General features: G+C 55.9%; 1 protein-coding gene across 1 annotated transcript in view; it reads right to left on the bottom strand.

Moving 5' to 3' along the window:
- The window catches only part of DSCAML1 (DS cell adhesion molecule like 1), a 337,921-nt gene that overhangs the window by 90,732 nt on the left and 233,604 nt on the right, over positions 1-13,585 (bottom strand). The window contains exons 4-5 of the mRNA XM_045797864.2: positions 9,014-9,160; positions 3,047-3,325 (exon numbers count right to left, since the gene is read on the bottom strand). Coding sequence (XP_045653820.2) covers positions 3,047-3,325; positions 9,014-9,160 — 426 coding nt within the window. The remainder of the gene's footprint in view (positions 1-3,046; positions 3,326-9,013; positions 9,161-13,585) is intronic.

Genomic DNA, 13,585 nt, shown 5'->3' with positions numbered 1-13,585 from the left:
GGAAAGGCAGGGGGGAGGAAAACAAAAGAAAAGGGCTTTTACCGTGGAGCAGTGTGGCTGGGGGTGGGCTGGGGGAGGCCCTGGTTCTGTCTCCAGACTTGTGAATTCCCTCTCTAGACCTCAGTTTACTCATCTGTCAAATGGCAGGGTCAGGCCAGGCGATCACTCTGTACCTCTTATTAAGAGGGCCTGTACTTTCTTGACATGTGGCCCTTGCCCGGTGGGGCGGGGGAGCTCCCTTCAGCTCAGAAGGAGGACAGGAGCTTGGCTGACTCGTCATTGTCCCTGTCCCCCACCCCAGAAACCAGGGAGGCACCCCTGGCCCCGCCACCTGTCTCTCATACCCATAGAGATATCCAGTTGCTATCTTCTGCCACTCTGCCTGCCTTTACATGCACCAGGTGACTGCTCTCCCCACCTCCCCTGCCCTGCTGCAGGCCCTCAGCTCCCAGCCTGAACCCAGCGAGTACCATCCTCCCTCCTCCCTGCGTCCCTCCTTCTGTTCTCCATGCTGTCACCAGTCACTGCCCTGCTCAGAACTTCCATGGTACCCAACGACTGGGTGTGGCATTCAAGGCCATCGAGGCCCCCGGGGACCTGCCCCTACTTCTCAGTTCTACAGTCTTAGGGCAGCAGCATCCTGTCTCTGCTTGCTGCACCCCCGGGGCCACTTTTGCCCCAGAGCCTCCTCATAGAGAGCTCTTCTTCCCCTTTGCCTAATGCCTGCCCATCCTTCACACTGAGCTCAGGACACCTCGTCCAGGAAGACTTCCTGGATACCACTCCCCTCCCAGGCTGAGTCAGGACCCCTCTTCTGGGCCTCCCTCTGTATCAGTGTCGCCACACTAAGCACGTGGTCTTTTAATCACTTCTCTGTGTTGTCCCTCTGTCTGGATTGTGAGCACCTGAGAGCGGGGCGGGGTCCCTCACTTTACATGTCTATGGCTGCCCCGCCATATTTATTACTGTCGGGCAGGCTGGCCACCTCCCTCCCCAGATCTCCATGGGCTTGGGGTTCTCTAGAGGAGGCTGAGGCCTGCAGGGGCCTGGGACCCCAGGGAGGTCACCTGGAGGAAGGGGGACGGCAGCCTGGCTGGGTAGGGCACAAAGCACACAGGAGTCTGCTCAGGCTGGGCTCTCCCGCTCTCTCCCAGAGTCCCTGCCCAGGCAGTGTCAGTGCACAATGAGGCAGGTGGCATCCTGCTTATCCCAGTCACCAGCCGGGGCTCCCAGGCTCCGCCAGCTAGCTGCTCTCACCTTGCTACCCCACACGACTTGCTAACAAGATGGGCGGGAGGCTTGGTGGCAGAATGGGGGTGTGTGTGAAAAGCATGCTTTCCTCTCTGTGCACCTGGCAGAGAGGGGCCGGCAGAGAGAATGGAAGGCAGAGAGAAGTTGTGTCGCTTCCCCTTGAACCTGGTTTTCCAGCCAAAGCCAGTGTCGGGGGAAGATGCAGAGCTGAGGGTCAGAGGGGAGTCAGGTGCACGTACGCCTACGGGGCCATGGGGCTGTGCGCACGGCCTGGGCAGTTACTGTGGGTCTGTGTGCGTGCACCTGGAAGTGAGCATGTTAAGGTGGAGGAACGTGCGTATCTGTACGTGTGGGCACCGTACGTGTGTGCATGTGTGTACGGAGAAGTGGGCATGTGACCTTTCCACACATCTGCCTGCGCGTGCCTGTGTGTGTGTGTGTGTGTGTGTGTGTGTGAGTGAGTGCACGCGCATGTGTGTGTGGCAGGAGTGGGGGAAGGGGGGAAGGCATACTAGACGAAACGGTTTTGGACAGTACTCAGGGCAAGGAGGTGGAGACCAGCGCTGATCCTTCCACCTGCCTGCCCTGCCGGCTGGGGCTCGTTACTCTGCGAGGAGCCCCCTGTCCCCTGGGCTCTCAGCATTTTAACCTAAGCATCTGTAACACACACTGTTGCTCTCGGAGTGTTTCTTGGGGCTCTTTCTGCTCTTCCAGCCTCACATGTGTTCACACAGGGAGGACTTCTTCCCAGCACTGCAGATAAATTCACCCGAACTTTCAAAATGCCCTTGACCACGGGGAGGAGACTGCGCTCAGATCCGGGCTGCAGGGGATATGACCCCAGGCCCAGGAGGCCAGCTGAGCAGGGAGAACACCGAGGGTCTGCAGACCTGTAGCTCTATGCCCTTGAGACAGGGGGTGAGGGGGAGGAGGCCTGCTCTGGTCAATCGTTACGGTGGAGGGAACTTCCCTGCGACATGGGGTTGGATCACCGCTGGACAGCCTCCTCCCACTGCCCACGTTCAGTGACCCTCATGATGCCACTCGGTACAACATTCCGTGTGGCCTCAGGCTATGTAGCTGCTGCACAGGAGTGGGATTCCCCAAGGGTCTCCAACTCCCAGCCCCACTGCTGTCACTGCCCTCCCTTAGCCCTGGGGGCTCAGCAGCAGCAGGGTCTGCGAAGGCCCCTCGCTCTCCGCACGGGCTTGCTGGACCCCTGGAGCCCCAAGGCTCCAGGATGGGGGAGGAACAGGCAGGACCAGTGCTGACACCCGGCCAGCAGGTCCGGGAAAGGCCGCCTTGTCATTTATGCCCAAGTCCGATCTGATCGATCAATGCCCCTATCAATTACTGCGAAATATTGAATATCGCCTCTGATGGGACACAATATGTCCTCTGCAGCCCTGTTTACTTTAAGTGCAGACACTCCTCCCTCTCAACAAGCCAGGAAGCCCTGTGGGCTTGTCATCGTCCCTGGCACCCTTGTCATCCCTTCTGACCCTTCTGATGTCAGGAGGTAGGAAGGCCTAGGATCATTATCCCATTTTACAGAAAAGGACACTGAGGTGGTGATCACGGTTATGGGATTTGCCCAAGTCGGTTCCTATCTGATAATGCCAGGACCAAAAAGCAGATCTTCTGATTTCAAACCCAGAGCATTTCCCGGGATGCCTGGCTGCCTTCCCCAGCCAGGGGATTCTCCCCTGGGGCCGGCCAGAAGCAGGGGCCGCCCCTCCCTGTCACCCTGTGCTCTCAAAGGTTCCTAGGTCAGGCAGAGAGGCTCCCCACTCACCGATGACTGTGAGGGTGCCCGTGGCCTCTGCAGAGCCGAAGGTGTTGGTGACCTCACAAATGTAGGCGCCGCTGTCCTCCGTCCGCAGGTCACTGATGGTCAACCCCGTGATGCGCTTGGTCCAGCGACTGTCGGCCGGGAGGGGCCGGCCATCCTTGAGCCAGCGGATGGCAGGGATGGGGTAGCCGGAGGCCGTGCAGGGCAGCTCCACTGTGTGGCCCGCCCACACTTCCTGGGAGTGGAAGCCGTCCAGGATGGTAGGGATTGACTCGGCAGGGTCTGGAAGGCAGAGAGCATCAGTGATCGTGGCCAGCCTGAGCAGGATGAAGCAGGGTGGGGGCGGGGAGGCCAGCACGAGAACAGGCACCTGCTGCCCACGGGTGCCCAGCATGAAGGACGCCCAGTGTGGGATGGCTCATGGTGTCCCCTGGGCCCTAGGCTCTGGCCTAAACCCTCCTACTCAGGCCAGATGGAGTCCCTGAGAGCCATGACGGGGAAGCAGGGGCTTGGGGGAGGTGGGAGGAGGATAAGGGGGGCACACAGACGGGGGCACACAGATGCAACAAGGGAAAGAGCGAGAGGTGCAGAGAGGGAGAGAGTATGGGAGAGCTCCCTTCACAGACACGGTGCCTGGAGTCTGGCCCAGACTCAGGAGCAGAGACACCCCGTGACACGAGAGTCATGACTTCTTGAATCTGCGATTCTGGTAAGCCTCGGTCTGAGCCTCAGACTGGCCTGGGGGTGCCCCTCAAGGATGGGGGAACCATCTGCCCTGTCCTGTCTCCTCCCACCTGCGATCCTGGCAAACTCGGAGAGGACCGTGCATTTCCAACTGCACCCAGAGGGATTCAGAAGCTAAACCTTCTGCAAACCACCCCTGCCACTCTGAACAATTCTCTATTTTACATTCTCAAAGCTAGGGAGAGCAGTGACTGCAGGCCCTGTGGTCCTGACCTGTGGAAGACCCAGGCCCCTGGCTGCTGGAATTCTGCGTGTGATGGCCCTGACACTTCTGAGCCATGCTCTGGCTGCTCTCGGCCTAGTTCTCAGCCTCAAAGGCCTCCCTGAGTTTTCTACCTTGACGACCTCCTCCTGCTGTAACACCTGCCCAGGGTCTCCTCTGCCTGCATGATACAACCCCCACCTCTTCTCCCCAGTTAGGCCTGCTGTGATGTAGGGTCTGGTCCCAGCCAGGTTCCTGGCCTCTCCCGCTCCCCCCACACCCCCGTCCTGTCCGGGCAGTGGCTCCCCACTTGTGGCACACTGTGTCACCACACTGCCCTCCCCTGGATGCCCAGCAGCCCCCTCCGCTTGGTCACCACCTCTTCATCTTTCACAAACCAGCTTACATGTCACCCCTTCTGGATGTGGCCCCCAGGCCCTTCTCATTAGATACCCACAGAGTTTTCTTTTTCTTCCATTTTATTTTCAAGCAACCTTTTCTTTTTAATGACAAAGTTAGAAAGTGTAATATATGCACATGGCACAACTTCAGAGAGTCTAGAAGGGTGTCAGTGTGAAGGGGGTCTCCCTCACCCCTGCTCTCAGCCACCTTGTTTCCCTCCCCAGAGGCCACCACTCTCGGGAGCCACCCAGGCGCCCCTCCCCCAGAGCCCTTTTCAACACCAGGCCATGGAAGCCTGCCAGCATCTTGAGACACCAGGCCATGGAAGCCTGCCAGCATCTTGAGACAGAGCAGGCCTACGGCTGCTGAACCGCTGACCTCTGGGGGAGGCTGACTGGGGGCACTCTGGCATCGGGTGGGCCAGCGGTCTGACTTTCCACATTGCAGAATTTTATAGGCACCTGGACTCTTAGAGCTGGCTTGGGGGTCTTGGAGGCCACAGAGGAGGACCCTGAGACCAGAGAGGGGCAGTGACCTCCCCAGGATCACACTGAGCCAAGATCACAAACCAGGTCTCGCCCACCCTTGTTCAGTTGATGGGGGCTGAGATGGAATAATCGAATACTGAGATCTGCTCAAGAGTGAACAGTGGGAGCAGCAGATGGCCCCTCCGGACCCTCCTTGACGAATGGCAAATTTGTCCCGTCCTTAGCTCATCTCCCTTGGAGAAGGGCTGGGTGAGGAATTCTTCCTGGGTCGGGGGAGAGACTTTCTAGAAGACTCTCTACTCCCTCCCCACCTTCCGTGGCTCTTCAGAAGGAGGCTGGGCTGAGAATCAGGAGAGCCAGGTGCCGGTTCCCCTGGGTCACAGGGAAACTGTGTGACCTTGGGTGAGTCTCGTCATGTCTCAGGGCCTGGGGTTCATCCGTGGGGCGGAGGCGGAAGCGCTGCCTCCACGTCTCATACGGCTGTTGTAGGCAACAGCGGCAAAACGGCTGTCCACGAGCTTGATGGAGCGAAATCACGATGACGATGTGCACCCGCCCTCCCTCCCCACCCGCTCCTGCGCCCTCTTCCCCACGCAGCCCTGTGGGGATGGTCGGGATAAACAAACCCTGTGCCAGGGAAGAATTACTCAATGTGACACTTAATTGATGCAAAATACACAAATTCCATGGCACACCACAGAATTTACAAGCGGAGAGGCCGACGGGGCGGTGGAGGAAGGGGCAGGGGGAGGGAATTAATCACCGAGTCTCAGGCGTGAAATTAAATTCTGAGGGAAAGAAGCCTCTTTCATTACTCGGGAGCAGAAGTAAAATGCTGCGGCATGTACCGGCGACAGCCCCGGGGGCTCGGGCGCTGCCGGGGCGGGCACAGGGCTGGGGAGGCCAGATGGCTGAGCCCCGGGAAACCTCCGGAGGCGTCTGGGGCGCCCCGGGGGAGGCTGCTGGGACCTCCCCCGGTCAGATGAGCAGTGCTGCCCTGGAAAGCCACCCCGAACAAGGCTTCTGCATGTGGCTTAGCCCCCCGTGAGCTGGGGAGCCCTGGACTAGTCGGCCAGCCTCTCTGGTCACTGGTCTCCTCTTGATGATGCCTGTTGTGTGGAGTGAATGCTCATGGAAGCTCTTGGAAAACTCGACAAAGCACCTACGTGCACAGAATGGCTGTTTTGGGGTTGGATTTTAGGGAGCTCGGACTATTCTTGTAACTGCCTCCTTCACCTTGGACAGAACAGAAAGATGAAAGTTGCTCTCCTCCCCCGCCCCCAACAGACACTCTTTGGAAGGGAGTAGGGACAATAATGCGGCACCGGTAGACCACAAGACAGCCACCGCCAAAACACGGCAGCTACTCTCCTGAGCACTTCCTACGTGGCCGACAGCACGCTAAGCTTTGTCCATCTGGTACCTATTTCTCACAAGGGCCCTGGGGCGGGGCTTATGTTTTGCCACTCCTATTTTACAGATGAGGAGACTGAGGTGTGAGACATTCCTTACTCTCTGCTCCCTTGCCCAGCTAGTGAGGGGTGAGGCTAAGCCTGCACCTTAGGCTGGATTCAGAGTCCTTTATCCAACATACCTCCTGGTCCCATCTTCCTTCCCGCCCTCTTGCTTTCTCAAATACTCTGGGAGGACTGAAGGAACCACATCTGGTTGCTGCCCTCACCAAAGGACCATCGAGGACACACTGCCACATGAATCTTTCACTCCTTCCTTTTGCCTTTGGGTCTGGGGATACAGGGGCAGCTGTCCTTTGGGGGTGTGCAGACACCTCAGCCACCAGGTCCAGCTCCTGGCCACCCTTCCCAGCCGCCAGCCCGGGAGCCCTCGGGGGTGCCGGGAACGAGAGAGTGAAGCTTCTCAGCGGAAACCATGGCCAGCCTCTCTTGTTCAGGACTGAGGGAGCCCCCCTCTGCCAGCCGGAGAGGATGTGCGATGTGTGGGGCTGGAGGCTGAGGCCTGAGCTCCCTGACGTGCCCCCCTCGCACCCCCTCTGCACTGCCTTTTGCTCCAGTATCACTTGCATTTTTGCCGAGACAAGCAGCTTGCAGATGGCCTTGTCACATCACATCACATCAGGGCTGTGTCACCGGCGGGGCCCCTTCCCCTTGGCTCCCTCTGTTCCCCTCCCTCCAGGTCCCTCCTGCTCCTTTCAGCTCCCGCTCACTCTGGTCCTCCCCTCTGCCTTTGTCTCTCTGTGCAGGTTTTCTTCTGTTCTGCTTTGTCCCTCTCCTCTGTCTCTCTGTGCCTGCACCTCTTCCCTTCTGTCTGTCCGGGGGGCATCCCTATCTTTACTTCTGTCCTTCTGTTTGGGCTTTTTCTCTGGTGCTATCTCTCATGCCCTTCCTACCCCACCCCTCCTTCTCCTCACAGCTGCTGGGGCATGGAGACCAGAAGGAGAACGGTTGGCATACCCTCCAGTTTAAAGAGTGTCTTTTTTGAGAGACACCTGCCTACTCCCCCCTAACAAAAGTGGAGGTGAGGTTGGCAGGATGAAGGGGCTAAATATTTGTGCGGGAGAAAGCGGCGGGCCTGCAGGAGGGGGGATGTCTGCACCGTTCCCATGTTTCATGAGAAGCATGCAGATGAGATACAAAACAGCACGCAAACAAGTCCCCACACTTTGGAGGGAACCACTCCAACACATTCGAGAATTGGGCCGCAGATTCCAAAGTCCAGCCACAAAGATAGGGGCCCTTGGTGCGGCCACCAGCACAGTTTCCCTTGGCATTGGCTAGCTCCACAAATATTTACTTAGCAACTACTATGTGCCAGGCCCAGGCCCAGGTGCTGGAGACACAAAGGAGAATCGGGGGGCCCTATCCTTGCCCTCTCGGCTCCTGCTCTTTGAATGTGCCGGGCAAATAAGGGAGGGTCTGGGATAGAGTTAATCTGAGGGTCAGGGTAGTCCTCACCAACCCCAGAAGGTCAGAATTAGACAGAATCAGAGTGGTCATCTAGTCGACCTACTTTCCCGGAGGCCCAGAGAGGTTGTGTGATTGGGTGAGTCTAGTCTCCAAAACCACGGTGTTATCAGTTCACCCTCCTTCCGCAAGCCACTCCAATCCCACCTCCGCGACAGCAGAGATTTTCAAATTGTAGGTCACGAACTGTTAGGAACTTGTGAAATCCATTCGGTGAGTTGCCACCAGCATTTAGATAAATCAAAATTGGATAGAATAGAATAGGAAATAGCAGAGTGCATTTAAATGCGTGTGCTAGGAACGACCGGTGTGCCTTGCACAGGTTGTGATAAAAATGTCTATCTGTGGATTGCTGTCAAGAGTTTGAAAAAGCGCTGTTTCCAGAAAGGCACTGTTCCTTGAGTACCCCGTGCCCTCCTTTACCCCATGACTGAGGCATGTGCGGGGTGTTCAAATGACCCCTTCCATGGGGAGGGGGGTGGTACGCTGGTTGCAGAGGGCACGTCCTGGCTTTGCCTCCCACTGGATAAACAGTTGGGGCGAGTTTCTTGCCTTCTCTAAGATCTGGTTTTCTCACCTGTAAAATAGAACCCTGTCCACCTCACAAGGCTATTAGGGTGCCTAACAGAAAAGTGAAATCTGGCAGGAAGGGGACTGAATAAATATTAGCTTCCATCCCTCCTAAAAAGTGATAGTCACTCCAGAATAAGAATCTTTTATTTAATTTACGAATACTGTTGTTTATGGATTATACCCTGCCTACTCTCAAGCTACAACAGAAGAAACACATGCACTCGTAAATAGGTCAAATAGAATCTTGAAAAATACTTAAAGACCTGAAAGAACAAAACTGTCCAATATCTAATCCAATCTAACCTCATTGTTACTATGTTTGAACATCAGGTTTTATTTATGAGCTTCCTAGCGGCAAAGGCAAAAAAGGGAAGGAGAGGATGGCTTGCATTAACCCTCATTATCAATTCTTCAAGGGAGTTAGCTTCCTTTGGTGCAGACTCTGAGGTCCTTATACGAAGGGCACTCCAAACCAAAGTGGACGTGTTCTGCCCCGCTGGGCCCTGTATGTTCTCAGAGGAGTCCCCTGATGCCCCAGGTACCCAGCAGTCTCCCGGATCCATGGCACAGCCACGGCCCCCCCCCGGGGTGGGCCAGCGCACTCGGCGGCCCTCTCGCCTACCTGTCACGGAGAGGCGGGCCCCATTGCTCTGCCGGGTCTCCCCACTATACTTGTGCTTGGTGATGCAGCGGTAGGTGGAGAGGGCATCCTCCTTCTGCACGTCGGAGATGTACAGCCCGCCGTGCTGAGTAATAAAAAACCTGTTTTCTGGAGACACAATCAAGACATACTCCATTACCCCCTGGCTGGGAACACCACCAGAAACAAGTCAGGCCTGCAGCCGGCCTTTCTCCCAGAACTGTTATTGCCTTAAGTGTAGACGCTTCGGAGTTTTACAGAAGAATGGTGGGCTTTAGAGTCAGACCGAGATCGGGGTTCCAAACTGACTTGTCCACTTGGTAGCTGTGTGACCTTGGGAAAGTTACTTAACTTCTCTGAGACTTATCTACACAATGGGGTGCAAATAATACATCACAGGGTGGACATAGGACTGAAAATCATAATAAAGTGTCTGGTGCACAGCGAGCGCGCACTTAGTGAGTCTCAGCCCCCATCTTTCCTATCTCTGGGCGAGAGCTTGCCAAGTTCTCTCACATTCCATGCTCATTTGTTCTCACAGCCATTTGAAGTGTCTTCTCCATCATCAGGTCACACGGCCAGTAAGCAGACCAGAACTCAGGCCTTCTGGCTCCCAGCTCTCCTACGTACAGAGCCAAACACAGCCTAAATCCTTTTCTCTCAGTTTCAATCATATGTTCACTCAACGAAGAGCTGCTGAGGCTAAGCTATACCAGTGGTGGGGACACGGAGGGGCAGATACCCTAATTCGGCACATGGTTCTTGAATGCTCGTTCTGTGCAAGGCAAAGGCGCAGACACTGTACTTTACTTTTCCCAGTCCCTCCACGGTCTTACTGTCAGGACTCGGCAGGGAAGCTGGAAGGACAGGGAGCAGGACACCCATTTTGCAGATTATGACATGTGAGTCCACTTAGAGGTGGCGTGGATTTCCTTGTCCAAGGTCCTAAGGCAAACCCGGAACTTGAGCCTCGTCAGGACTGATTCGAAAGGGGAGAATACGGACTTGCCGGCTGGGGCGGGGCTTGCATTCAGCCTCAGACTCCCTAAGCCCAAGGTAGTGCCTTCCCACGCAAGGTCAGCTGGATTGAGATTGGGATGCTAACTTTAGGTCCCTCTGCCTGCTCTCTGGGGGCTAGGCTGCTTCCCCCTGGCAGGTGTAAAAGACCCCAGGCTGCCATTTCCACACTGAGTGGGCACTGGGCTCAAGATGGTGACAGTGACTTAAAAAGAGGAGCTATAGGGGAGAGGGTAATGCCGACTCCACCAGACGGACCTGCTAACACCATAATGCCAGGGTTCCATAGGGAAACATCTTGCGTGGCCCCATGCCTTTCAAATCCTATTATTTAGAGGTCTGCTTCCTCCTACCTGGAGGCTGAGTGACCCCCCCCCCCCAACCAATGACAAGAGCTCTGACACTGGCTCATCTCCTATTAGAAACATCCTGTGGTATTCCACCGCCCCCGAGCACAAGCCTCAGCGCCAGGGGACAGGGAACTCATCAAATGACCCTTTGCAACAAGGAATGCTGTAGAATTGCAGGGTTGAAAAGCTGAACGTGCCTGGCCACATCCCTTCCTTGGAATATCTCTGGGTTTGGGGAACTCACTACCTCATTCAGTGGCCCACGCCAAAGTGGATAGTTCGGACTTTTAGAGAGGTCTTCCTTGGTCACAGTTGGCCTCCTGGTGGCTCCCTCCACGGGTCCTGCTCCCGGAGCCCTCCGGAACTAGCCCAAACCAGCGTCACCAACACACTCCCTCAACAAACTGGAAAGGAGCTGTTCCGCCTTTTGACTTTTCATCAGGCTAAGCAGTCTAGAATTTTATTCTTTAATATTTGTTTAATATGGTCTCAAATAACTTCTTCAGAATGGATGGTCTCTCGTTTCTTAGTGAACGTTGGTTTATCTACAAGTCTCTGAATTTCCTCTCCCTCTCTCCCACCCACCTTTGTATAGGACTAGACCTACTAGGTGCCAGCACTTTGCCAAGTGGCGGGGACCTAACTGTCAGCCTTACATAACCAGCACAGGCTAGAGCGCGACTACCAACCCCTGGCCCAAGGCGGTTCGCTTTTTACAGGGGATGCGATGGGAGCGGGAGGCAGCTCCGTTACGCCCTGTCTCCCACTCGGCTCGCACTCAACTAAGGCCTGGTCTGGTGTCTGTGAACTGCTGCTAGGCTGCTTGCTATCTCTCCACCCTTGGACACCTGACTGTGTGGGACTAGGTCTGGGATGTCACATGGTTCCCCGCTGAGCGGCATATCGTTGGGACCCCCCGTGCCCCCCGGAGAACACTTGGCCATCTGGCAGCCTGCCAGTCCTCTGGACCCCCGCCACGCCCCCTCTGGCACACAGACCGCACCTTGCGGACCCCCACTCAGTGCTGTGGGTGAGACACGAGAAGGAAGCGGGAGGGAGCCCAGCCCTGCTGCCAGCAGTCGGAGAGGACCCGGGGGAAGCACAGAGAAAGCCTGGCTTCCCCACCAGACTCTGAATGTGCCGTTTTGTCTCCATGTTGTGACATCCCAAAGTCAAATGCGGAAGCTCTCCCGTGATTTATTATGTAACTGGGACTGGAATGCAGAACTACTGGAGGGTGTTACTGCCAATCAGAAGTACCCAGTTGGAGGTGTGGTGGGGGGTGAGGAGAAACAGGAGAGACCCCCAGATCCACCTTGGCAGCCTACAGGTGCTCCAGCCCCAGCAGCTTGGGCCCTGTGATCCTGCGGCCCCTGGCACCCCGGGACAACGGTGCACTTGCTCCTACTGGAATTTTAAGCTGGGAAGGGGTGCTGCGGGGATGGTGGTGGGGAGCTGGGGTTTCTATAGCAACAAGCAGCTGCTGCATCTGATGTTTCACATCCTTCATTGTCCTCATTTCCCCCCTCCCTTCCCCCCTTCTTGTGCATATTTAATTGCAGTAACATTTCCAGACACAGTATATCGCTCCTCCTGAAACAAAGGCGGGCCACAGCCAGGGGGAGGCACAGCGCGCGCTCAAGAGAGGGGGGAAGGAGAAATCAGGGGTATTATGTTAATCCCCTGGGGGGGGGGACTTGTGCAACATCAGTTCTGCATGTTTGATGAGAATCGGATGATGGGCCCTGCTGGGGAAGGGAGCAGCAAGAGGCCGGTGGAGTGGGCGGCGTACGGTGTGGGGCGGGGGAGGCACAGCCAGCTGGTGGGGGTTTTGGAGGGGCCAGGGCTCCACAAAACAGCTGGCCTCCAAGGCTGGCTCTGATGGGGTGGCCTGGCAGTCGGGCATCCCCGACTCCACACCCCAAATGGGACCAGCCATCCCTGGAATGGGTAGAAGAGCAGTTATCCCTTATCCTGGTTCCTTCTTCATGGGGCGGGCTGGGTCCAGCTGGAGGAAGGACAGAGTGGCAGCCAGGACCTCCATGTCTACCCCCATCCTGAGGCCATTTGGAAATGTGTGACTGAGATCACATTTGGTTGACACCAAGACTGGGAGGTACTAACCGCATGAGGTGGTCAGGGGCCAGGAGTGCTGGACATCTTGGGTCATAAATACTGTCCCACCCCAAAAGCCAGTAGTTGACCCCGTGGGCGTACGCTGGAGGGTCGCTCTTGCTTAGGCTCTCAGGCTGGGACACAGAACTGTGTTTAAATGTGGGTCTGCCATTGACGTTGCTTGACTGTCACAGGCCAAAGGCCGCAGCATCGTCTGTGAACCTGCCCGTGACCAGGGAAGCGCTGTGTGTGGTTCCTTTTCTCTTTTTCCTATTACTACGAACTCTCCACCCTGCTTTACCATCCTTCTTCCTGGTGATCTGGAGCAGGCCCTCCTTTTTTTTTGTAAGCTAAATATTTATTGAGCACCTATTACATGGCAGGGCAAAGATTTTGTAAACATCTTAGTCAATCCCCACACCCTTTGTTGGATACTATTGTTTTTACTAACCAAAGCACAGAGAGGTTACAGAACCCACCCATAGTTACACAGCTAGTAAATGGCAGAGTCCAGACCATCAGGCCACTTTCCATACTCTTCCAAAGCTCTGTGCTAGATTGATTCTCCTAGAATGGCAGCACCTCTCACAGGGACATAGAGTCAGCCAGCCTCTGCTTGGTTGCTTCTGTCAGTGGGGTCCTCACTACCTTATAAAGGAGCACTCATCCATTCAATTCAGCTTGGCTTGATTTTTCAGCTTGGCTTTATGCAGCATTCCTAGCTCCTGGACTGGGCTCCAGGGAGAGGTCTTGGACCTGGTCTCTGACCTTTGGGATTCCATGGTTAGAAGACAACGTCCTTCTACCAGGAAAGGTGCCAGCTTGGGGGCTGGTGAAAGGTGGGGAGGGGATTTGATGGAGGCCATTACTGAGAAGAGGAGGATAAAGAGGGGCCAAGCCAAGGACTGGATTTTGGAGGCTGGATTGGAGTCCTGGTGCTGCCAATAGTGATGGGGTGTGTACTGAGTTGAACAGTATCCCCCAAAATGAATGCCCACCCACAGCTTGTGAATGGGACCTTGTTGGAAGTAAGATCTTTGCAAACGTAATCAAGTTCAGATGAGGTCATACT

This window comes from Ursus americanus, chromosome 16, assembly GCF_024610735.1.
Source record: "Ursus americanus isolate L20-20 chromosome 16, mUrsAme1.1.p, whole genome shotgun sequence".
Classification (NCBI taxonomy): domain Eukaryota; kingdom Metazoa; phylum Chordata; class Mammalia; order Carnivora; family Ursidae; genus Ursus; species Ursus americanus.
The sequence above is the reverse complement of the archived record's forward strand: the minus strand, read 5'-3'. Positions and strand labels throughout refer to the sequence as shown.